Source organism: Oncorhynchus keta, unplaced genomic scaffold, assembly GCF_023373465.1.
Source record: "Oncorhynchus keta strain PuntledgeMale-10-30-2019 unplaced genomic scaffold, Oket_V2 Un_scaffold_630_pilon_pilon, whole genome shotgun sequence".
Lineage (NCBI taxonomy): Eukaryota > Metazoa > Chordata > Actinopteri > Salmoniformes > Salmonidae > Oncorhynchus > Oncorhynchus keta.
In genome coordinates, this window is record NW_026290978.1 from 414,893 (window position 1) to 441,119 (window position 26,227).

Sequence of the window (26,227 nt, forward strand, 5' to 3'; positions counted from 1 at the left end):
TGTTCTTAACTGACTTGCCTCGTTAAATAAAGGTAAAATAAAAATGTAGAATGGTGATTAATAACATTGGTGATGTAGAATGGTGATTAGATACCATTGGTGGGGATGTAGAATGGTGATTAATAATATTGGTGGGGATGTAGAATGGTGATTAATAATATTGGTGGGATGTAGAACGGTGATCAATACACAGATGAACGGTGACATAACACATGGGGATGTAGAATGGTGATTAATAACAGGATGTAGAATGGTGATTAATAATATTGGTGGATAAGCCAGATAAATAATGCAGGATGCTGGTGATGTCAGGATAAAATAACATTGGCAGGGATGCTGGTGCGATATCAGACAAACATACTGGTAGGGATGTTGTGTGATATTGCATAAATAATATTGTAGGATGTTGGTGTGATGTTGTGATAAATAATATTGGTAGGGATGTTGTTGTTGTTGTGTGGTGATAAATATCACCATCAGGCTAAAAGAGCCTTTAGAGCAGGCTGCCATCTGCCTGCCATTACAATAATGAACTGGCTGCCTCTGCCACTGCCTGACGCCCCCAAACACAAGGAGCCATTGGCACAGCCTGCCACACCAGAACAGCCTTTCTTATGTGGGTGTGTGATTCAGTGAGAAATAGAGAGTGTGTGTGTAACGGAGATGAGGCTACCTCCAAGCAGAGGTACGGCGGCGCGGTGGCAGACGCTTTACACCTCATTGGCTTGCGAGGAGCGCTAATCACCACCCACTGTCAACCCCTCAGCCTCCCAGCCCGCCTGTCGGCCACTCACAACCCTGAGCAGTGATTTAGAGAACGAGAGAAAGAGAGGGAAAGAGAGAGAAATGAGAGAAGGGGGAAGAAAGAGAGAGGGAAAGAGAGAGTGAGAGAAGGGGGAGAAAGAGAGAGAGAAAGAGAGAGAGGGGGGAAAGAGAAAAGAGAAAGAGAGAGAGAGAGGGGGAAAGAGAGAGAGTGAGAGAAGGGGGAAGAAAGAGAGAGAAGGGGGGAAGAAAGAGAAGGGGGAAGAAAGAGGAGAAGGGGGAAGAAAGAGAGAGAAGGGGGGAAGAGAGAGAGAAGAAAGAGAGAGGGGGAAGAAAGAAATGAGGGAGAGAGAGTGAGAGAAGGGGGAAAAGAGAGAGTGAGAGGGGGAAAGAGAGAGAGTGAGAGAAGGGGAAGAAGAGAGAGTGAGAAGGGGGAAGAAAGAGAGAGAAGGGGAAGAAAGAGAGAGAGTCAGAAGGGGGAAGAAAGAGAGAGAGAAGGCAAAAGAGAGAGTGAGAGAAGAGGGTAAAGAGAGAGGAGAAGGGGGAAAGAGAGAGAGAGAGAAGGGGGAAGAAAGAGAGAGAGAAGGGGGAAGAAAGAGAGAGAGGGAAAGAGAGAGAGTGAGAGAAGGGGGGAAGAAAGAGAGAGAGGGAAAGAGAGAGAGGAGAGAAGGGGGAAGAAAGAGAGAGAGGGAAAGAGAGAGAGTGAGAGAAGGGGGAAGAAAGAGAGAGAGTTGGCAGCTGGGGAGGGTTAAAGGAAAACATCTCTAACAGGACATTCACTAATGGACATGTGATTGGTGAGTCATTTTGAGGATGCTGTAGTTGCTTTCTGTTTGAGGCTCTGCAATGTGCTGCTCTGGATCTGAACCAACTTAAACTAGCACTGAAGTTGGCCAGGCACAGGTTAGTGTCAAAAGGCAATAGGCTAATGCCACAGCTATTGAGCTAAAGTGTGTGGCAGATCGTAGGGCAGTGAACATACAGCCTAGTGTAGGGAAAGACAGCAACCACACAGAAGAGAGGTGGCCAAACTAAAAATGTGGGAAAGAAAGATATAACATGACCAAGAGTCCACTGACTCTCAAAAGCTGCCAGCTTCCCATTTGATCACGGAATAAAAGCCTCAAGATTGATTGATGGAAAAAGCTACACAGAGAGAGAGACATGGAGCGAGAGACGAAGAGAAAGAGGGAGAAACTTAGAGAGCCAGATAGAACCACAGAGAGAAAGACAGATGGGAGAGAGCGAGAGAGAGTGTGAGAGAGAGAGAGAGAGAGAGAGAGGGAGAGAGAGAGAGAGAGAGAAAGAGATGGAGAGAGAGAGAGAGAGAGAGAGAAAGAGAGAGAGAGAGAGAAAGAGAGATGAGGAAAGAGAGATGGGAGAGAGAGAGAGAGAGAGAGAGAGAGAGAGAGAGAAAGAGAGAGAGAGAGAGAGAGAGAGAGACATGGAGCGAGAGACGAAGAGAAAGAGGGAGAAACTTAGAGAGCCAGATAGAACCACAGAGAGAAAGACAGATGGGAGAGAGCGAGAGAGTGTGAGAGCGAGAGAGAGTGTGTGAGAGAAAGAGAGCCCAAAAAAATAATCAAACAAATTGTATGTCACATGCGTCGAATACAACTGTCACGTCCTGACCGTCGTTCCTTTTTTATGTCTCCATTTTAGGTTGGTCAGGGCGTGCTCCAAAGGCGCCACCGAAGTGGGCCCAGACTAAGGTGGAGTGGGGTCCACGTCCCGCGCCAGAGCCTCCACCGCGGACAGATGCCCACCCAGACCCTCCCTATGGGTTTAGGTTTTGCGGCCGGAGTCCCCACCTTTGGGGGTTACTGTCCTGACCTTAGTTCCTTTTCTTATGTCTCTATTCTAGGTTAATCAGGGCGTGAGTTTGGGTGGACATTTTGTTTTTTCTATGTTTGTATTTCTAGGTGTTTTGCCTGGTATGGTTCCCAATCAGAGGCAGATGTCAATCGTTGTCTCTGATTGAGAACCATACTTAGGCAACCTGTTTTCGCCCTTGAGTTGTGGGTAGTTGTTTTCTGTCTCTGTACCAGACAGGACTGTTTCGTTTGTTCCGTTTTGTTCTTATTGTTCTAGTGTTCAGTGTAATTAACAGATCATGAACACGTACCACGCTGCACCTTGGTCCTCTCCTTCTTCCACCAACGACAACTGTTAAAAAACAGGTGTCGACCTTACAGTGAAACGCTACAAGCCCTTAACCAACAATGCTTTAAGTTAAGAAAAATTAATTAAGTGTGAAGTAAAGAATAGATAATTAAACAGCAGCAGTAAAAGAACAAGCAAGGCTATATACAGGGGGTACCAGTACAGAGTCAATGTGTGGGGGAACCGGTTAGATGAGGTAATTGAGGTAATATGTACATGTAGGTGGAGTTAAAAGTGACTATGCATAGATTATAAACAGAGAGTAGCAGCAGTGTAAAAGAGGGATCTGGGTAGCCCTTTGATTAGCTGTTCAGGAGTCTTATGGCTTGGGGGTAGAAGCTGTTAAGAAGCCTTTTGGATCTCGACTTACCACTTGCGTGCGGCGGTAGCAGAGAGAACAGTCTATGACTAGAGTGGCTTGAGTCTGACAAATTTTAGGCCCTTCCTCTGACACCGCCTGATAGAGGTCCTGGATGGCAGGAAGCTTGGCCCCAGTGATGTACTGAGCCGTACGCACTACTCTCTGCAGTGCTTTGCGGTCGGAGGCCGAACAGTTGCCATACCAGGCAGTGATGCAACCATGCTCTCGATGGTGCAGCTGTAAAACCTTTTGAGGATCTGAGGACCCATGCCAAATCTTTTCAGTCTCCTGACGGGGAATAGGCTTTGTCGTGCCCTCTTCACAACTGTCTTGGTGTGTTTGGACCATGATAATTGATGGTGATGTGGACAGCAAGGAACTTGAAGCTCTCAACCTGTTCCACTACAGCCCCGTCGATGAGGATGGGGGCGTGCTCGGTCCTCCTTTTCCTGTAGTCCACAATCATCTCCTTTGTCTTGATTTAAAAAAAAATGTATATATATATTTCACCTTTATTTAACCAGGTAGGCTAGTTGAGAACAAGTTCTCATTTGCAACTGCGACCTGGCCAAGATAAAGCATAGCAGTGTGAACAGACAACACAGAGTTACACATGGAGTAAACAATTAGCAAGTCAATAACACAGTAGAAAAAAAGAGTCCATATACATTGTGTGCAAAAGGCATGAGGAGGTAGACGAATAATTACAATTTTGCAGATTAACACTGGAGTGATAAATGATCAGATGGTCATGTACAGGTAGAGATATTGGTGTGCAAAAAAGCTGAAAAGTAAATAAATATAAACAGTATGGGAACGAGGTAGGTAAAATTGGGTGGGCTATTTACCGATAGACTATGTACAGCTGCAGCGATCGGTTAACTGCTCAGATAGCAGATGTTTGAAGTTGGTGAGGGAGATGCTCCTGAGGGGCCCCAGTGTTGAGGATTAGCATGGCAGACATGTTGTTCCCTACCCTTATCACCTGGGGGCGGCCCGTCAGGAAGTCCAGGATCCAGTTGCAGAAGGAGGTGTTTAGTCCCAGGGTCCTTAGCTTAGTGATGAGCTTTGAGGGCACTATGGTGTTGAACGCTGAGCTATAGTCAATGAATAGCATTCTCACGTACAGAAGTTCACATACACTTAGGTTGGAGTCTTTAAAACTAGTTTTTCAACCACTCCACAAATTTCTTGTTAACAAACTATAGTTTTGGCCAGTCGGTTAGGACATCTACTTTGTGCATGACACAAGTAATTTTTCCAACAATTGTTTACAGACAGATTATTTCACTTATAACTCACGGTATCACAATTCCAGTGGTCAGAAGTTTACATACACTAAGTTGACTGTGCCTTTAAACAGCTTGGAAAATTCCAGAAAATGATGTCATGGCTTTAGAAGCTTCTGATAGGCTAATTGACATCATTTGAGTCAATTGGAGGTGTACCTGTGTATGTATTTCAAGGTCTACCTTCAAACTCAGTGCCTCTTTGCTTGACATCATGGGAAAGTCAAAAGAAATCAGTCAAGACCTCAGAATAAAAGTGTAGACCTAGTCTGGTTCATCCTTGGGAGCAATTTCTAAATGCTTTAACCACGTCCATTTGTACAAACAATAGTACACATGTATAAACACCATGGGACCATGACGCAGCCGTCATACCACTCAGGAAGGAGACGCGTTCTGTCTTCTAGAGCGTACTTTGGTGTGAAAAGTGCAAATCAATCCCAGAACAACAGCAAAGGACCTTGTGAAGATGTTGGAGGAAACCGGTACAAAAGTATCTATATCCATAGTAAAACAAGTCCTATATCGACATAACCTGAAAGGCCGCTCAGCAAGACAGAAGCAACTGCTGCCATAAAAAAGCCAGACTACGGTTTGCAACTGCACATGGGGACAAAGATCGTACTTTTTGGAGAAATGTCCTCTAGTCTGATGAAACAAAATAGAACTGTTTGTCTATAATGACCATCATTATGTTTGGAGGGAAAAGGGGGAAAGCTTGCAAGCCGAAGAACACCATCCCAACCGTGAAGCACGGGGGTGGCAGCATCATGTTGTGGAGGTGCTTTGCTGCAGGAGGGACTGGTGCACTTCACAAAATAGATGGCATCATGAGGATGGACAATTATGTGGATATATTGAAGCAACATCTCAAGACATCAGTCAGGAAGTTAAAGCTTGGTCGCAAATGGGTCTTCCAAATGGACAATGACCCCAAGCATACTTCCAAAGTTGTGGCAAAATAGCTTAAGGACAAGTCAAGGTATTGGAGTGGCCATCACAAGCCCTGACCTCAATCCTATAGAACATTTGTGGGCAGAACTGAAATAGCGTGTGCGAGCAAGGAGGCCTACAAACCTGACTCAGTTGCACCAGCTCTGTCAGGAGGAATGGGCCAAAATTCACCCAAATTATTGTGGGAAGCTTGTGGAAGGCTACCCGAAACGTTTGACCCAAGTTAACAATTTATAGCCAATGCTACCAAATACTAATTGAGTGCATGTAAACTTCTGACCCACTGGGAATGTGATAAAATAAATAAAAGCTGAAATAAATAATCCTCTCTACTATTATTCTGACATTTCACATTCTTCAAATTAAGTGGTAATCTTAACTGACCTAAAACAGGGAATTTCTACTAGGATTAAATGTCAGGAATTGAGAAAAAGAGTGTTACTTTTGTCTAGGTGGGAAAGGGCAGTGTTGAGTGCAATAGCGATTGCATCATCTGTGGATCTGTTGGGGCAGTATTCAAATTGCATTGGGTCTAGGGTTTCTGGGATAATGGTGTCGATGTGAGCCATGACCAGCCTTTCAAAGCACTTCATGGCTTCAGACATGAGTGTACGAGTCGGTAGTCATTTAGGCAGGTTACCTTAGTGTTCTTGGGCACAGGGACTATGGTGGTCAAGCTTAAAACATGTTGGTATTACAAACTTAGTCAGGGAGATGTTGAAAATGTCAGTGAAGACACTTGCCAGTTGGTCAGCGCATGCTCGGAGTATATGTCCTGGTAATCCGTCTGGTCCTGCGGCTTTGTGAACGTTGACCTGTTCAAAGGTTTTAAAGGCTACGGAGAGCATGATAACACAGTCGTGCGGGTACAGCTGGTGCTCTCATGCACGTTTCAGTGTTACTTGCCTCGAAGCGAGCATAGAAGTAATTTAGCTAATCTGGTATGTTCGTGTCACGTAGCTTTGCCTCACTTTGTAGTCTGCAAGTCCTGCCACATCTGACGAGCGTCGTAGCCGGTGTAGTACGATTCAATCTTGCCCTCTATTGATGCTTTGCCTGTTTGATGGTTCGTCATGGGGCATAGCAGGATTTCTTATAAGCTTCCGGGTTAGAGTCCCGCTCCTTGAAAGTGGCAGCTCTACCATTTAGCTCAGTGTGGATGTTGCCTGTAATCCATGGCTTCTGGTTGGGTTATGAACATACGGTCACTGTGGGGACGACGTCATCGATGCACTTATTGATGAAGCCAGTGACTGATGTGTTAGAACGAGAGAGTGAAGAAGAAAAGAGCCAGATAGAACAGAGAGAGAGAGCCAGATAGAACAAGAGAGAGAGCCAGATAGAACAAGAGAGAGAGAGAGCCAGATAGAACAAGAGAACAAGAGAGAGAGAGAGAGAGAGAGCCAGATAGAACAAGAGAGAGAGAGAGCCAGATAGAACAAGAGAGAGAGAGAGCCAGATAGAACAAGAGAGAGAGAGAGCCAGATAGAACACGAGAGAGAGAGCCAGATAGAACACAGAGAGAGAGAGAGAGCCAGATAGAACAAGAGAGAGAGAGAGCCAGATAGAACAAGAGAGAGAGAGAGCCAGATAGAACAAGAGAGAGAGAGAGCCAGATAGAACAAGAGAGAGAGAGAGCCAGATAGAACAAGAGAGAGAGAGAGCCAGATAGAACAAGAGAGAGAGAGAGCCAGATAGAACAAAGAGAGAGAGAGCCAGATAGAACAGAGAGAGAGAGAGCCAGATAGAACAAGAGAGAGAGAGCCAGATAGAACAAGAGAGAGAGAGCCAGATAGAACAAGAGAGAGAGAGCCAGATAGAACAAGAGAGAGAGAGCCAGATAGAACAAAGAGAGAGAGAGCCAGATAGAACAAGAGAGAGAGAGCCAGATAGAACAAGAGAGAGAGAGAGACAGATAGAACAAGAGAGAGAGAGACAGATAGAACAAGAGAGAGAGAGAGCCAGATAGAACAAGAGAGAGAGAGCCAGATAGAACAAGAGAGAGAGAGCCAGATAGAACAAGAGAGAGAGAGCCAGAGAGAACAAGAGAGAGCCAGATAGAACAGAGAGAGAGCCAGATAGAACAAGAGAGAGAGCCAGATAGAAACAGAGAGAGAGAGCCAGATAGAACACGAGAGAGAGAGAGCCAGATAGAACACGAGAGAGAGAGAGAGCCAGATAGAACAAGAGAGAGAGAGCCAGATAGAACAAGAGAGAGAGAGCCAGATAGAACAAGAGAGAGAGCCAGATAGAACACGAGAGAGAGAGCCAGATAGAGCCAGATAGAACAAGAGAGAGAGAGCCAGATAGAACAAGAGAGAGAGAGCCAGATAGAACAGAGAGAGAGAGCCAGATAGAACAGAGAGAGAGAGCCAGATAGAACATAGAGAGAGAGAGCCAGATAGAACACGAGAGAGAGAGAGCCAGATAGAACAAGAGAGAGAGAGCCAGATAGAACAAGAGAGAGAGAGCCAGATAGAACAGAGAGAGAGAGAGCCAGATAGAACAAGAGAGAGAGAGCCAGATAGAACAGAGAGAGAGAGCCAGATAGAACAAGAGAGAGAGAGCCAGAGAGAACAAGAGAGAGAGAGAGCCAGATAGAACAAGAGAGAGAGAGCCAGAGAGAACAAGAGAGAGAGAGAGCCAGAGAGAACAAGAGAGAGAGAGAGCCAGAGAGAACAGAGAGAGAGAGAGCCAGAGAGAACAGAGAGAGAGAGAGCCAGAGAGAACAAGAGAGAGAGAGCCAGAGAGAACAAGAGAGAGAGAGCCAGATAGAACAAGAGAGAGAGAGCCAGATAGAACAAGAGAGAGAGAGCCAGATAGAACAAGAGAGAGAGAGACAGATAGAACACGAGAGAGAGAGCCAGATAGAACACGAGAGAGAGAGCCAGATAGAACAAGAGAGAGAGAGCCAGATAGAACAAGAGAGAGAGAGCCAGATAGAACAAGAGAGAGAGCCAGATAGAACAAGAGAGAGAGAGCCAGATAGAACAAGAGAGAGAGAGCCAGATAGAACAAGAGAGAGAGAGCCAGATAGAACAAGAGAGAGAGAGCCAGATAGAACAAGAGAGAGAGAGCCAGATAGAACAAGAGAGAGAGAGCCAGATAGAACAAGAGAGAGAGAGCCAGATAGAACAAGAGAGAGAGAGCCAGATAGAACAAGAGAGAGAGCCAGATAGAACAAGAGAGAGAGAGCCAGATAGAACAAGAGAGAGAGAGCCAGATAGAACAAGAGAGAGAGAGCCAGATAGAACAAGAGAGAGAGAGCCAGATAGAACAAGAGAGAGAGAGCCAGATAGAACAAGAGAGAGAGAGCCAGATAGAACAAGAGAGAGAGCCAGATAGAACAAGAGAGAGAGAGCCAGATAGAACAAGAGAGAGAGAGAGCCAGATAGAACAAGAGAGAGAGAGAGCCAGATAGAACAAGAGAGAGAGAGAGCCAGATAGAACAAGAGAGAGAGAGAGAGAGAGAACAAGAGAGAGAGAGAGCCAGATAGAACAAGAGAGAGAGAGAGCCAGATAGAACAAAGAGAGAGAGAGCCAGATAGAACAGAGAGAGAGAGCCAGATAGAACAAGAGAGAGAGAGAGCCAGATAGAACAAGAAGAGAGAGAGCCAGATAGAACAGAGAGAGAGAGAGCCAGATAGAACAAGAGAGAGAGAGAGAGCCAGATAGAACAAGAGAGAGAGAGAGCCAGATAGAACAAGAGAGAGAGCCAGATAGAACAAGAGAGAGAGTAGCCAGATAGAACAAGAGAGAGATAGCCAGAGAGAACAAGAGAGAGAGCCAGATAGAACAAGAGAGAGAGCCAGATAGAACAAGAGAGAGAGCCAGATAGAACAAGAGAGAGAGCCAGATAGAACAAGAGAGAGAGCCAGATAGAACAAGAGAGAGAGCCAGATAGAACAAGAGAGAGAGCCAGATAGAACAAGAGAGAGAGAGCCAGATAGAACAAGAGAGAGAGAGCCAGATAGAACAAGAGAGAGAGAGCCAGATAGAACAAGAGAGAGAGCCAGATAGAACAAGAGAGAGAGAGCCAGATAGAACAAGAGAGAGAGCCAGATAGAACAAGAGACAGAGCAAGATAGAACAAGAGAGAAAGACAGTTGGGAGAGATAGAAAGACAGTTGGGAGAGATAGAAAGGGAGAGAAAAAGAGAATGAGAAAGAGAGCCAGATAGAACAATTGACTGTGGACAGAAAGAAAATAGACTGAGCCTAGCTCTGTGTACGTTAGTGAGGAATAGTGGCGCACAACTGTACTAAGGAGCAGTGAAGACCGAGAGGAGTTGGTCCACAGATATACACTGAGTAAATAAAATATTAACATCTGCTCTTTCCATGACATAGACTGACCAGGTGAAAGCTATGATCCCTTATTGATGTCACTTGTGTAGATGATTTTTAAGCCTGGAGACAATTGAGACATGGATTGTGTATGTGTGTGTGTGTGTGTGTATATGTGTGCCATTCAGAGGATGACTGCCTTTGAACGGGGACTGGTAGTATGTGCCAGGCGCACCGGTTCATGACAAGAATTACAACGCTCCCGGGTAAGACAGGGAGAGCGAGGAGACAGAAGCCTAGAGGTCTAGGCGCCGGGTAACACCTGCTCTGGCCTGAACTCCCACCACATCTGAACCCCAGTCACCCCCACCCCAAAGGTCACTGAGCCCTAACCACCAAGTCAAACAGTGACTGACATGGAGGGATCAGACACAGAGACTTACTAATGGGCGCACACTCCATTCTGTAGACTGTGTGTGTAGGTCTGTGTCTGACACGGAGTTGAGATTAGGTTTCTTCTCAACATCTCCAGCTGGGATGATGAACCTGACATCCCAACAGACCACGGATCACACACACACACACGCACACGCACACACACACACACACACACACACACACACACACACACACACAGGTATAGAGTGCAGACGGCATTGTGAAGCAGTCTCGTTGCTGGTAGTATTAGATTTGTAGTCCTCCACTGAACTGGAGCAGCACAGCGGACTGATGACATGTCTGAGAGGAAGGGAAGAGAGGAGGATACAAGTGTGAGGAGTGTTCCCTCTCTTCCTTTCCATCTCTCTGTGTGGGTTTCGCCATCTCTTCGTATGCCAGGTGCGTTGTCGCCAGGGAGACAAGATGACTGTGGCTCCGTCGCTGAAGAACAGTCGTTCTTCTGATGTCACTTACATAGAAATACACAACACAGAGACTACACAATAGGAAGTCTCTTTCACACACACACCCTCTCTTTCACATTTAATATTGAGAGACACATTCAACGACAACAAGGTAAATTCCAGATTCATTCTTTAATTTCCTCTGATCAGACATGTCAGAAGTGATTGTGACACGGTTGGGATGAAAACAAAACAAGTAGATGCATTACTAACACACTGGAACACACACAACGCTCAGACACAATGGTGTGTGTGCAGGACAGTGCACAGGGATAGAGGGATACAGTAGGGTGGATAGAAGTCATGTGATCATGTAGGTTTATATAGTGGATAGAGGGATACAGTAGGATGAAGCCTGGTGGATAGAAGTCATGTGATCATGTAGGTTTATATAGTGGATAGAGGGATACAGTAGGATGAAGCCTGGTGGATAGAAGTCATGTGATCATGTAGGTTTATGATAGAGGGTGTGGTGATGGGGCGGACTAGTGGCTTTGTAAGAGGGGTGAGCTGGTTGGGTGGTGATGGGGCGGACTAGTGGCTTTGTAAGAGGGGTGAGCTGGTTGGGTGGTGATGGGGCGGACTAGTGGCTTTGTAAGAGGGGTGAGCTGGTTGGGTGGTGATGGGGCGGACTAGTGGCTTTGTAAGGATGAGCTGGTTGGGTGGTGATGGGGCGGACTAGTGGCTTTGTAAGAGGGGTGAGCTGGTTGGGTGGTGATGGGGCGGACTAGTGGCTTTGTAAGAGGGGAGCTGGTTAGGATGGTGAAGCCTGGACTAGTGGCTTTGAGAGGGGTGAGCTGGTTGGGTGGTGATGGGGCAGACTAGTGGCTTTGTAAGAGGGGTGAGCTGGTTGGGTGGTGATGGGGCGGACTAGTGGCTTTGTAAGAGGGGTGAGCTGGTTGGGTGGTGATGGGGCGGACTAGTGGCTTTGTAAGAGGGGTGAGCTGGTTGGGTGGTGATGGGGTGGACTAGTGGCTTTGTAAGGGGGTGAGCTGGTTGGGTGGTGATGGGGGCGGACTAGTGGCTTTGTAAGAGGGGTGAGCTGGTTGGGTGGTGATGGGGCAGACTAGTGGCTTTGTAAGAGGGGTGAGCTGGTTGGGTGGTGATGGGGCGGACTAGTGGCTTTGTAAGAGGGGTGAGCTGGTTGGGTGGTGATGGGGCAGACTAGTGGCTTTGTAAGAGGGGTGAGCTGGTTGGGTGGTGATGGGGCGGACTAGTGGCTTTGTAAGGGGGTGAGCTGGTTGGGTGGTGATGGGGTGGACTAGTGGCTTTGTAAGAGGGGTGAGCTGGTTGGGTGGTGATGGGGCGGACTAGTGGCTTTGTAAGAGGGGTGAGCTGGATGGGTGGTGATGGGGTGGACTAGTGGCTTTGTAAGAGGGGTGAGCTGGTTGGGTGGTGATGGGGCGGACTAGTGGCTTTGTAAGAGGGGTGAGCTGGTTGGGTGGTGATGGGGTGGACTAGTGGCTTTGTAAGAGGGGTGAGCTGGTTGGGTGGTGGTGCGTGTTGGTAATGATAGTGGTTCAGTCTGTGAGGATATCTTCAGCTCTGGGCCTGCATTGGTTCTGGTGGACTCCGCCTAGGCTTAAACTCTCTGTCTCTGCATGTATTCATGCGTCTCCAACATGGCGGACAGTTGCACTCCTACTGCTGCTGCTGCGTGATGGAGCTGCTGCGTGATGGAGCTGCTGCGTGATGGAGCTACTGCACTGTACTCTTTAGGAAGTGCTACCGTTGTCCTCCTCCCTCTTGGTAGTAGAGATAGACATGCAGTGGAGTGGGGTGGGGGAGAAGGGGTGTAGGTACTGTAGGTGGGATCTTACGAAGGAGTAACGGGTTTGGGGGTCAGTGGGGGAGAAGGGTGTTGGGCTAAGGGGTGTCCATCTCTCTCAGGGTTGTCTGGTTGTCTTGTGTTCCTGGTTCTGGTCAGGTTGCGGTTTGGTTTCTACCTCGAGTCGGGGTTGCGATCTCTGGTGCTTCCTCTCCTCTCCTCTCATTTGCAGTCGATAAAGGGTTGATAAACCGTAATGCCACAGCACCTCACTCTTAGCCCCCAGTCCTCAACTTGTTCTGGAACAACAGGATAAAGAGAGAATGTGAGAGAGGGAGGAGGGAGGTAGAGAGAGAGGGGAGGAGGGAGGTAGAGAGAGAGGGAAGGAGGGAGGTAGAGAGAGAGGGAAGGAGGGAGGTAGAGAGAGAGGGAAGGAAGGAGGGAGGTTGAGAGAGAGGGAGGAGGGAGGTAGAGAGAGCGGGAGGAGGGAGGTAGAGAGAGAGGGAGGAGGGAGGTAGAGAGAGAGGGAGGAGGGAGGTAGAGAGAGAGGGGAGGAGGGAGGTAGAGAGAGAGGGGAGGAGGGAGGTAGAGAGAGAGGGAGGAGGGAGGTAGAGAGAGGGGGAGAAGGGAGGTAGAGAGAGGGGAGGAGGGAGGTAGAGAGAGAGGGGAGGAGGGAGGTAGAGAGAGGGAAGGAGGGAGGTAGAGAGAGAGAGGGAAGGAGGGAGGTAGAGAGAGGGAAGGAAGGAGGGAGGTTGAGAGAGAGAGGGAAGGAAGGAGGGAGGTAGAGAGAGAGTGGGAAGGAAGGAGGGAGGTAGAGAGAGAGAGGGAAGGAGGGAGGTAGAGAGAGAGGGAAGGAGGGAGGTAGAGAGAGAGGGAAGGAGGGAGGTAGAGAGAGGGGGAAGGAGGGAGGTAGAGAGAGAGGGAAGGAGGGAGGTAGAGAGAGAGGGAAGGAGGGAGGTAGAGAGAGAGGGAAGGAGGGAGGTAGAGAGAGAGGGAAGGAGGGGATTTCATATTAGTGATAACTCTTGCCAAAAATCCCCAACACATCACCCTCCCTGTCAATCCCCAACACATCACCCTCCCTGTCAATCCCCAACACATCACCCTCCCTGTCAATCCCCAACACATCACCCTCCCTGTCAATCCCCAACACATCACCCTCCCTGTCAATCCCCAACACATCACCCTCCCTGTCAATCCCCAACACATCACCCTCCCTGTCAATCCCCAACACATCACCCTCCCTGTCAATCCCCAACACATCACCCTCCCTGTCAATCCCCAACACATCACCCTCCCTGTCAATCCCCAACACATCACCCTCCCTGTCAATCCCCAACACATCACCCTCCCTGTCAATCCCCAACACATCACCCTCCCTGTCAATCCCCAACACATCACCCTCCCTGTCAATCCCCAACACATCACCCTCCCTGTCAATCCCCAACACATCACCCTCCCTGTCAATCACCCCCTGTCAACACATCATCACCCTCCCTGTCAATCATCACCCTCCCTGTCAATCCCCAACACATCACCCTCCCTGTCAATCCCCAACACATCACCCTCCCTGTCAATCCCCAACACATCACCCTCCCTGTCAATCCCCAACACATCACCCTCCCTGTCAATCCCCAACAGAGGGAGAGAGGGAGGGGGGGGAGGGAGAGAGGGACGGGGGGAGGGGGGGTAGATTGATTTGTGTTCTAGATTAGATTCATCCATGTCGGTGCGTCCCTATAGCTGTCCAACAGCAAGCGGATCAATTCATTCTACACACTAGACTACACTCTATACTACCATGACACCAGTCATTACAGATGAACAACATTTACTCTGTCCAACCTAACAGACTACACACTATACTACCATGACACCAGTCATTACAGATGAACAACATTTACTCTGTCCAACCTAACAGACAACACACTCTATACTACCATGACACCAGTCATTACAGATGAACAACATTTACTCTGTCCAACCTAACAGACAACACACTCTATACCACCATGACACCAGTCATTACAGATGAACAACATTTACTCTGTCCAACCTAACAGACAACACACTCTATACTACCATGACACCAGTCATTACAGATGAACAACATTTACTCTGTCCAACCTAACAGACAACACACTCTATACTACCATGACACCAGTCATTACAGATGAACAACATTTACTCTGTCCAACCTAACAGACAACACACTCTATACTACCATGACACCAGTCATTACAGATGAACAACATTTACTCTGTCCAACCTAACAGACAACACACTCTATACTACCATGACACCAGTCATTACAGATGAACAACATTTACTCTGTCCAACCTAACAGACAACACACTCTATACTACCATGACACCAGTCATTACAGATGAACAACATTTACTCTGTCCAACCTAACAGACAACACACTCTATACTACCATGACACCAGTCATTACAGATGAACAACATTTACTCTGTCCAACCTAACAGACAACACACTCTATACTACCATGACACCAGTCATTACAGATGAACAACATTTACTCTGTCCAACCTAACAGACAACACACTCTATACTACCATGACACCAGTCATTACAGATGAACAACATTTACTCTGTCCAACCTAACAGACAACACACTCTATACTACCATGACACCAGTATTACAGATGAACAACATTTACTCTGTCCAACCTAACAGACAACACACTCTATACTACCATGACACCAGTCATTACAGATGAACAACATTTACTCTGTCCAACCTAACAGACAACACACTCTATACTACCATGACACCAGTCATTACAGATGAACAACATTTACTCTGTCCAACCTAACAGACAACACACTCTATACTACCATGACACCAGTATTACAGATGAACAACATTTACTCTGTCCAACCTAACAGACAACACACTCTATACTACCATGACACCAGTCATTACAGATGAACAACATTTACTCTGTCCAACCTAACAGACAACACACTCTATACTACCATGACACCAGTCATTACAGATGAACAACATTTACTCTGTCCAACCTAACAGACAACACACTCTATACTACCATGACACCAGTCATTACAGATGAACAACATTTACTCTGTCCAACCTAACAGACAACACACTCTATACTACCATGACACCAGTCATTACAGATGAACAACATTTACTCTGTCCAACCTAACAGACAACACACTCTATACTACCATGACACCAGTCATTACAGATGAACAACATTTACTCTGTCCAACCTAACAGACAACACACTCTATACTACCATGACACCAGTCATTACAGATGAACAACATTTACTCTGTCCAACCTAACAGACAACACACTCTATACCACCATGACACCAGTCATTACAGATGAACAACATTTACTCTGTCCAACCTAACAGACAACACACTCTATACCACCATGACACCAGTCATTACAGATGAACAACATTTACTCTGTCCAACCTAACAGACAACACACTCTATACTACCATGACACCAGTCATTACAGATGAACAACATTTACTCTGTCCAACCTAACAGACAACACACTCTATACTACCATGACACCAGTCATTACAGATGAACAACATTTACTCTGTCCAACCTAACAGACAACACACTCTATACTACCATGACACCAGTCATTACAGATGAACAACATTTACTCTGTCCAACCTAACAGACAACACACTCTATACTACCATGACACCAGTCATTACAGATGAACAACATTTACTCTGTCCAACCTAACAGACAACACACTCTATACTACCATGACACCAGTCATTACAGATGAACAACATTTACTCTGTCCAACCTAACAGACAACACACTCTATACTACCATGACACCAGTCATTACAGATGAACAACATTTACTCTGTCCAACCTAACAGACAACACACTCTATACTACCATGACACCAGTCATTACAGATGAACAACATTTACTCTGTCCAACCTAACAGACACATTTCTGAAGGCTGGGACCTTATCTAATGCTGTGATGTGACAGAACGGAGGAACTGAATAGATATGGTCAGAGACATGCGAACTGGTTTACAGCAGGATCACGTCAAACATAGAACAAGCTGTTTTAAACCCTGGTTCAACTCTGTGCAAAGACCGTCAACAAGGAAGATTTATTTGAGATATTTACATGCCAAAAAAGCTATAGCAGCCAGTAAGACCTCAGATCCAAGATGACTGGGGGAGGCAACCAGGCAAGAAGTGGTCATGCGGCGTGAATATGCAATGAAGAGAGAGAGTGAGAGAGATCGGCCCTCGTGATAAACGTTCTATTCATGGGCCTCTCAAAAGACTCTTCTTCCTCTTTATCAGTCTTTCCAGTCGCTCTATTCCCCCTCTTTCTATATAATAACCCCAGTCACTCTATTCCCCCTATTCCTATATAATAACCCCAGCCAGTCGCTATCTGGACCCGTTTAGCATTGTGTGTATTATAAAGTGACAGGGTATGTGTGTGTGTGTGTGTGTGTGCAAGAGAGGCCATCAAGGTCTAAATATTATCGCGGGTTGATGATAAGGAATACTAGTAATTATCAGTCACAAAGGCCTGTCTGATGACAACCCTGTAGTCTTTCCCCTCTCTTGGCCCAGTCAATACTAAGACAGATGATGTAGTAGTCTTCTTCTTCTTCTTCTTCTTCTTCTTCTTCTTCTTCTTCTTCTTCTTCTTCTTCTTCTTCTTCTTCTTCTTCTTCTTCTTCTTCTTCTTCTTCTTCTTCTTCTTCTTCTTCTTCTTCTTCTTCTTCTTCTTCTTCTTCTTCTTCTTCTTCTTCTTCTTCTTCTTCTTCTTCTTCTTCTTCTTCTTCTTCTTCTTCTTCTTCTTCTTCTTCTTCTTCTTCTTCTTCTTCTTCTTCTTCTTCTTCTTCTTCTTCTTCTTCTTCTTCTTCTTCTTCTTCTTCTTTTCTTCTTCTTCTTCTTCTTCTTCTTCTTCTTCTTCTTCTTCTTCTTCTTCTTCTTCTTCTTCTTCTTCTTCTTCTTCTTCTTCTTATTATTATTATTATTATGTGTTCAATGGTGATGGAGTGGACAACCCTATCTAGGGGTAATTCATTATGGGCCGTTTGAACCTTGAAGGAGGTTGGGGTTTTGTGTGGAGTGTGAAGTGTCTTTTATAGCAACTGGGGCTATTTCTCAATTCATCATCTTTCGTCGATTAGCCTACTCCCTCTCCTTGCCTCCTTCCCAAAACACGTTGGAGAAGGTCAAAGAGGAGGGACATTGGGCTTTCTCCTTCAAAAGATTGAGAAGGGTGCAATGAATCACAGAAAGATGAATTGAGACACAGATAAGAGTAGGAGCGCAGGTTGAGAGGCAGAGATTTGACCCCATCTAGGTCTTATCTGGTGCTTTATAATTTGACCCTTTGACCCCTCCACATAGCTTCCTGCTCGGTTACTGTGTGGCTACTGTACAGCATCTGCATTAATAATAAACCATTATGACCCCACTTTCATTACCTCGTCTCCTATTCTTTTAACTAGGTTATATTGTCCCTCTGCAGTGGGCTGTATCACCTCGTCTCCTATTCTTTTAACTAGGTTATATTGTCCCTCTGCAGTGGGCTGTATCACCTCTTCTCCTATTCTTTTAACTAGGTTATATTGTCCCTCTGCAGTGGGCTGTATCACCTCGTCTCCTATTCTTTTAACTAGGTTATATTGTCCCTCTGCAGTGGGCTGTATCACCTCTTCTCCTATTCTTTTAACTAGGTTATATTGTCCCTCTGCGGTGGGCTGTATCACCTCTTCTCCTATTCTTTTAACTAGGTTATATTGTCCCTCTGCAGTGGGCTGTATCACCTCTTCTCCTATTCTTTTAACTAGGTTATATTGTCCCTCTGCAGTGGGCTGTATCCCCTGCTGTAGATCTCTATCAGGGCTCTGTTTCATCTCTCACCTGATGATTGTAACCGCTTTCTTACACAGACTCTCTACTACGAGTGTATTTTGATTGCGGGAAGCTGATCAACTCTGCGGCTTCCCATAATATTCCAGGCTGATTTCCACATTTACAAGATCAGAGCAGTGAATGTGTGCGGCAGGGAACACACAGCCTTGTGGGATTCCAAAGAGGCTACAGGTAGGTAGCACTCGTACAAATGAATAATACATAGTGTTATTTACATGATGTATAGCTTAAAACCTAGCCGCCCCCCGCGGGCCTAGATGTATTACTAATACCCGAGGGAGAGCGGAGGAACACACTTCTCTAGAAACTGTCAAATTGTAAAAGAAAAAATCTAATAGAAAACCTATCTGAATATAAATTGGGTTTTGTCTGACTCTACCACTGTATATTGAAAAGTGCCAGAGGAAAGTGTGTGTGTGTGTGTGTGTTTTGTGTGTGTGTGCCATTAATGTCAACGTTGAGACAATACCATTACCATATGCGTTTCTTAGAGGGCCTAAAACACGTCCACTTTCCAATGACTTGAGAGAAATAAAGAAGAACGAGAGGACAATGGTATCAGAATGGTACCGTCTGACCTGGTCGTCTGGCCTGACCTTATTCAATTAAACACACACTTAAGCAGTGAAACAAAGCAGCCAGCGTCAGCAGGTATTATGGAAATAGACCTTTCCTCTGAACCTACAGTTTAGAGTGAGTTTTAGCAAGCGAGAAACACTATGGTCTCAAACGCAGGGGCAACCAAGAGTCTTTATTAGTGTGTGTGTGTGTGTGTGTGTGTGTGTGTGTGTGTGTGTGTGTGTGTGTGTGTGTGTGTGTGTGACCAGTCAAGCTATGAGAGTGTGTGTTTATTGACAGTGCTTTAAGATGCACATTTTTCAATGAGAGGGATGAAGAGAGAAAGACGTGTCTGTTTGGTCGGCAACAACCATGAAGTCATGTAGGAAGGAAATGAACTGTACTAGTGGTACTACACACAGTGACCTAAGTACATCTGGGGTTTGATGAAGCTACATGACAACTACTGGGAGAGACAGATCCTGGAACAGTACAACTTACTTTCTAATATGTCTGTAGCGGTTGCCCATAGCTACTCTACTGGGAGAGACAGATCCTGGAACAGTACAACTTACTTTCTAATGTCTTTAGCGGTTGCCCATAGCTACTCTACTGGGAGAGACAGATCCTGGAACAGTACAACTTACTTTCTAATGTCTTTAGCGGTTGCCCATAGCTACTCTACTGGGAGAGACAGATTCTGGAACAGTACAACTTACTTTCTAATGTCTTTAGCGGTTGCCCATAGCTACTCTACTGGGAGAGACAGATTCTGGAACAGTACAACTTACTTTCTAATGTCTGTAGCGGTTGCCCATAGCGGGGCAAGATCATTATTGCCATTCTTTTCAGACAACAAAATCATGCAGCAATATGGGAATAAACAGACGCTGTCATTAGACGTAGAACTCAGTCATGCTTTCCTTTTGAGACAGTAGAGATTTGTAAACAAAACAACATGTCTTATAAATAACAGTAGATGGGGATAGACACCAACAAGTTATTCATACGTATCCCAAGGTACACACACACACACACACCCTCCCACCCCGTGGGCCCACCTGTTTAGCTTGGTTGACACACTGCAGGTAGCGGGAGGCGATGGTGGAGCAGAGCAGCGTCTTCCCACTGTGTTCCTGGTAGCACTTCAGGATCTGACCCTGCAGATCAGCACACACTGGACTCACCTCAAACCGCCTGGAGGAGACAGACTTTAGTATTTACAATCAATATCATACACTACACACATTACACATTCAAATCAATCACATCAGCCCACACATACACACCTAAAAACAACTACTGACAGGAGGAGAGAGAAGAGAGCGAGAGACACAAAAACATGAAATTGTCCGGCCCATTCGCCATCCCACAGCAGTGGTTCATCTGGGATCAGTCAGACTGTAGAAGAGATGGGGCCAAAGGTTGATCCAGCCAATGGAAGCAACCGTCAGCGCAACAGTGACGGGCATGCCAATCCATTCATTAGAGGCTCCCCACGTCAATGGAAGGGCCAGAGGACGTGTGAATATTGGCGAGCCGTGCCATCCTGTTACCAGGAGAAAGGTTCTATACCCGTCCCTCTGGAAACAGGAGATCTATGCAGGGTTTATTTTCTATGGCTCATTGTGTTCTCTTTTCTCCTCAGAAAACCCACTGGCCAAACCATGTCTAATACGGACACACCCAGAAAACCCACTGGCCAAACAATGTCTAATACGGACACACCCAGAAAACCCACTGGCCAAACAATGTCTAATACGGACACACCCAGAAAACCCACTGGTCAAACAATGTCTAATACGGACACACCCAGAAAACCCACTGGCCAAACAATGTCTAATACGGACACACCCAGAAAACCCACTGGCCAAACAATGTCTAATACGGACACACCCAGAAAACCCACTGGCCAAACAATGTCTAATACGGACACACCCAGAAAACCCACTGGCCAAACAATGTCTAATACGGACACACCCAGAAAACCCACTGGCCAAACAATGTCTAATACGGACACACCCAGAAAACCCACTGGTCAAACAATGTCTAATACGGACACACCCAGAAAACCCACTGGTCAAACAATGTCTAATACGGACACACCCAGAAAACCCACTGGCCAAACAATGTCTAATACGGACACACCCAGAAAACCCACTGGCCAAACAATGTCTAATACGGACACACCCAGAAAACCCACTGGTCAAACAATGTCTAATACGGACACACCCAGAAAACCCACTGGCCAAACAATGTCTAATACGGACACACCCAGAAAACCCACTGGTCAAACAATGTCTAATACGGACACACCCAGAAAATCAACAGGAGGACAAAAAGGAGAAAGAAAATCCACAACAAAAAGTACTGAGACCGGAAACCCTTCATCATAGTGATGAAGATGATGACTCTCGTGGGTTTATTGACGACAGACCTGAGAACTGAGTATCAGTATTGATTGATAGAGCCTGCATGACTTTAGGTTTCTGATTGCATTGACACACCCTCTCCTATAGCTAGCTGTCCCCTTGGTTGTGCTAAGTGGACATTTACTGACTAATGATTGATTATTGTACTGCAATGTTAAAGGGAAATGGCACACAAGCATTTTCACTGCACCTTTTACACCTGTAAACTGTGTACTTCACAAATAAACATTTATTTGAGGAATACAGCACCCAAATGGCTAGTCCTTACTTCTGACGCCAAATAGCTGCTGACACCGCGGCAACAACTACTGACACCGCGGAAACAACTACTGACACCGCGGAAACAACTACTGACACCGCGGAAACAACTACTGACACCGCGGAAACAACTACTGACACCGCGGAAACAACTACTGACACCGCGGAAACAACTACTGACACCGCGGAAACAACTACTGACACCGCGGAAACAACTACTGACACCGCGGAAACAACTACTGACACCGCGGAAACAACTACTGACACCGCGGAAACAACTACTGACACCGCGGAAACAACTACTGACACCGCGGAAACAACTACTGACACCGCGGAAACAACTACTGACACCGCGGAAACAACTACTGACACCGCATGAAACAACTACTGACACCGCGGAAACAACTACTGACACCGCGGAAACAACTACTGACACCGCTGAAACAACTACTGACACCGGAAACAACTACTGACACCGCGGAAACAACTACTGACACCGCGGAAACAACTACTGACACCGCGGAAACAACTACTGACACCGCGGAAACAACCTGACACCGCGGAAACTACTGACACCGCGGAAACAACTACTGACACCGCGGAAACAACTACTGACACCGCGGAAACAACTACTGACACCGCGGAAACAACTGGAAACAACTACTGACACCGCGGAAACAACTACTGGAAAACTACTGACACCGGGAAACAACTACTGACACCGCGGAAACAACTATTGACACTGAGGTGTCAGTGTATCAAACATCACAAGTGCGCTAATGCTAACCAAAACGGTCTGCATAGTTCAGTACTGTTGAGCCACCAAATTGTTCCACTTTCGTACTAGTTGTACATCGCAATGCTTATCTTAAGCTAAAGACTAGGTTCAGTCCACAAATGGTCTTTCATCACCACTGCAATGCCATATGGGTCCCAAAGCGTTAGTGCCTTTTCGCTAATCTCAGCAGCAATGACTATCAACTGCACCAATGATCTCATGCTAACAGCTAGCAGGATCTGTCTCTTGACAGTTAGCACACCCCATAAACCACCCATACATAAAAGATACACCTGCACATGTTAGGGCCATTATGCTAATGTTGGCATCATCATCCTTTAGCAGTTAGCACACAAAAGTGCTGATTCCACCTGTCAGCACCTTTCTGATCCTTGGAGGGGCATTAGGGGCACAGCTGAGACCCTCCAGTTCCAATCAGGTGTTGGATTTACTGCCTGTAGTGAGAATTCACCCTCCTGTTGGGATTGAAAGGACACAACGGCCACATGGTTCATTACCCAGGATGCGATGCAGGAGGGCTGGTTGCATGGGACCTCTGAGTATGGCCGCCAATAAATGGCCACGGTATTATGGCCAAAGGGAGGTCACCAGCCGCCACTGCATTTAACAGCAAGTAGGCGAGTAAGGCACCTATTGATACGAGGCAGCAAAGTACTGGATGATCAGAAATATATTCTTAACGTTGTTAACTTTCCATTTAATGGATATTTCTGATGGTACTGTAGGCTGTCACTATTCTTCACATTTGAGCAGTGATCGAACATAACGCGTCATCTCATATACATAGAAGCTCTTCAAGCACCGAGAGAATCCACTCATTGCCTTCGGAGTGACATGCCCATTTCTCCAAGTCTCTGCGGTGAAGGATGACAGTGTGTCTCACATACACAGACAGCAGAATTCTCCTCCTGCAGCTCCTATACCGTAGCATTCATTCCACTGCCTTTGGGCATCTTCAGGGACCAGGCAGCCCACACACACACGCTAATTATTTTCTTAAGCGTTTGCGTTAATGCCAGGTGCAGCCTGCTGATACAACACAAGTGTTTGTTTCTCTTAGAAACCATTACAGATGACAGAGAGGGGGGGGTAGAACACCTAGAGTGGAAGAGGGTAAGAGAGAGCGAGAGAAAGAGGGTAAGAGAGCGAGGAAAGGGTAAGAGAGAGAGAGGAAATGAGAGATAAACCAGTTCTCATTCCTTCCTTCTCTTTCCCTACTCCATAGAGAGACCTGAGCCAGTGTTTAGTTAATCAGGACAATAACACTGTCACACACACACACTCTGGCTCACGCAGGGTCATTCATCATCCATCATTAAGATGAATATTAACTCATTCTCACAGCCACCACGGGTAGAGGAGAGTGAGAAAGAGACAGAGAAAGATCATTTCTGCCTTCTCAATATTACATTAGGCTCTCCCTCATCAGTTACTATCACCTGTAATACAGTCGGCCTGTGTGCTGCATAGCCACAGCACAGCACCTGTATCTTCCCAATACAACCTCAGAGAAAGGTTTTGTAGTTTTGTTAGTGGAGTAGTCAAGGGCAAGGTACTGTAGCACCACATAGTGAATACCATTCCCAGGGAACTGTCTGTGATATATTTACATGTAGTCAGAAACAGCAGTGATTCATCCTGTTCCCATGAAACCTGAACACTGGGGCATCCGTAAACATCCCCTTCTCCCCCTCTATCGGTTTCTCCACCCCACAGGAATCAAAAGCACAAAAACCTTTCAATGCTGTGACCTTTGAGGAGGAAACAGTTGGTTGTGGTCTAAGATCAGACTTGTAGCTAATATGTTCTGACGTAATGGGTCAGAAATCTGAGGGGGACCATGGTTCATATTTGTTTTTACAATGCTCTTTGTTCAGGGTTGGGAAGAGACCGAATGGCTCCTCTGAACTGTCAGACATATAGATTTGTCTGATCTCTGCCTCTCTCCCTCACGGTGTTTCTCTCCCTCACGGTGTTTCTCTCCCTCACGGTGTTTCTCTCCCTCACGGTGTTTCTCTCCCCTCACGGTGTTTCTCTCCCTCACGGTGTTTCTCTCCCTCACGGTGTTTCTCTCCTCACGGTGTTTCTCTCCCTCACGGTTTCTCTCCCTCACGGTTTCTCTCCCTCACGGTTTCTCTCCCTCACGGTTTCTCTCCCTCACGGTTTCTCTCCCTCACGGTTTCTCTCTCCCTTTCCGTTTTTCTCTCTTTGTCTCGCAGTTCCTATCCTTCTTCCTCTCATTCCCCTTCTCTAACACAGACAACCAGAAGATTCATTCGCAGGTCAAATCCATCTGCTGTCAATCAAAAATCCCCTCTCACTGCATGGCCATCCCACCCCCCTCCGAGGAGCCTGGGATATTGAATAAAACTTCAGAGGGGGAGAGATTGAAACAAATGGAGACGTGTAGCTGAGCGGGGCGAGAGAGGGAGGTGTGTGTACTGTACCTACGGAGTGGGGGGAGAATACATCTCTCTGCTTATATAGGAGGCCATCAGTAAAGGTCTCCATGCCAACATAGCTCTATTGATACGAGATGCGTTTCCCCTCCATCCTCCTCTCCCTCCTTTCCTCCCTCTCTCCCCCTTGATCCATAGATAGAGCAGGAGAGAGGGGACGCTTAGGGTTTGTTTCATATAGCTACACTATGGTTTATACACCACAGCCACATAAATCAAGCTGGAGAGGGGAGACATATGACAGACCGCAGGGAGCCGCATTGAGATGAGATGCTTTATCAGAGATGGGGAGAAAGAACGAGAGAGGAGTGGGCAAGAGAGAGAGGCTGAAGAATATGAACATGTAAAAAGTGAAAGCACACAGGAGAGGGTGAAGGAGAGGAGGGGACAGGCAGAGATACACTAAATAAAGCCAGTAGAAGAAAGATGTAGCATGGGGAAGAGGGTGAAGGAGAGGAGGGGACAGGGCAGAGAGATACACTAAATAAAGCCAGTAGAAGAAAGATGTAGCATGGGGAAGAGGGTGAAGGAGAGGAGGGGACAGGGCAGAGAGATACACTAAATAAAGCCAGTAGAAGAAAGATGTAGCATGGGGAAGAGGGTGAAGGAGAGGAGGGGACAGGGCAGAGAGATACACTAAATAAAGCCAGTAGAAGAAAGATGTAGCATGGGAAAGAGGGTGAAGGAGAGGAGGGGACAGGCAGAGAGATACACTAAATAAAGCCAGTAGAAGAAAGATGTAGCTTGGGGAAGAGGGTGAAGGAGAGGAGGCGACAGGCAGAGAGATACACTAAATAAAGCCAGTAGAAGAAAGATGTAGCTTGGGGAAGAGGGTGAAGGAGAGGAGGGGACAGGCAGAGAGATACACTAAATAAAGCCAGTAGAAGAAAGATGTAGCTTGGGGAAGAGGGTGAAGGAGAGGAGGGGACAGGGCAGAGAGATACACTAAATAAAGCCAGTAGAAGAAAGATGTAGCATGGGGAAGAGGGTGAAGGAGAGGAGGGGACAGGGCAGAGATACACTAAAAGGAGATAAAAGGATAATGAAGCACGTAGGTTTGAGGGATGAACAGAAAGGTGAATGAAAGAGAGAAGGAAAAAGAGGGCAAGAGATTCTATACTAAGCGACTAGTTGGTTAGCTATGCTGTGTTACTTCTAGAAACAGACTAACTAGATCCGTCCCTCTATAGAGCGTAGAAACAGACTAACTAGAGCTGTCCCTCTATAGAGCGTAGAAACAGACAAACTAGATCCGTCCCTCTATAGAGCGTAGAAACAGAAACAGTCAG

The 26,227-nt window shown here is 46.4% G+C and overlaps 1 protein-coding gene and 1 long non-coding RNA gene across 13 annotated transcripts in view; both read right to left on the reverse strand.

Annotated features, from left to right (window-relative positions):
• The window catches only part of chchd3a (coiled-coil-helix-coiled-coil-helix domain containing 3a), a 297,090-nt gene that overhangs the window by 154,078 nt on the left and 116,785 nt on the right, over nucleotides 1-26,227 (reverse strand). The window contains exons 8-9 of one of the 12 annotated variants that reach the window (XM_052517233.1): nucleotides 20,052-20,187; nucleotides 11,760-12,784 (exon numbers count right to left, since the gene is read on the reverse strand). The exons of the other annotated variants lie outside the window; for them this stretch is intronic. Of the exons in view, the coding sequence (XP_052373193.1) occupies nucleotides 12,761-12,784; nucleotides 20,052-20,187 (160 nt within the window). The 3' untranslated portion in view covers nucleotides 11,760-12,760. Of the gene's footprint in view, nucleotides 1-11,759; nucleotides 12,785-20,051; nucleotides 20,188-26,227 lie in introns of those variants that run through there. 12 annotated transcript variants of the gene reach the window in all.
• Nucleotides 14,156-17,077, reverse strand: LOC127929268 (uncharacterized). Its single transcript, XR_008134196.1, has 3 exons — nucleotides 16,031-17,077; nucleotides 15,818-15,888; nucleotides 14,156-15,391 (listed from the first exon to the last, which is right to left on the reverse strand). It is a non-coding gene; the product is annotated as an uncharacterized LOC127929268 (long non-coding RNA).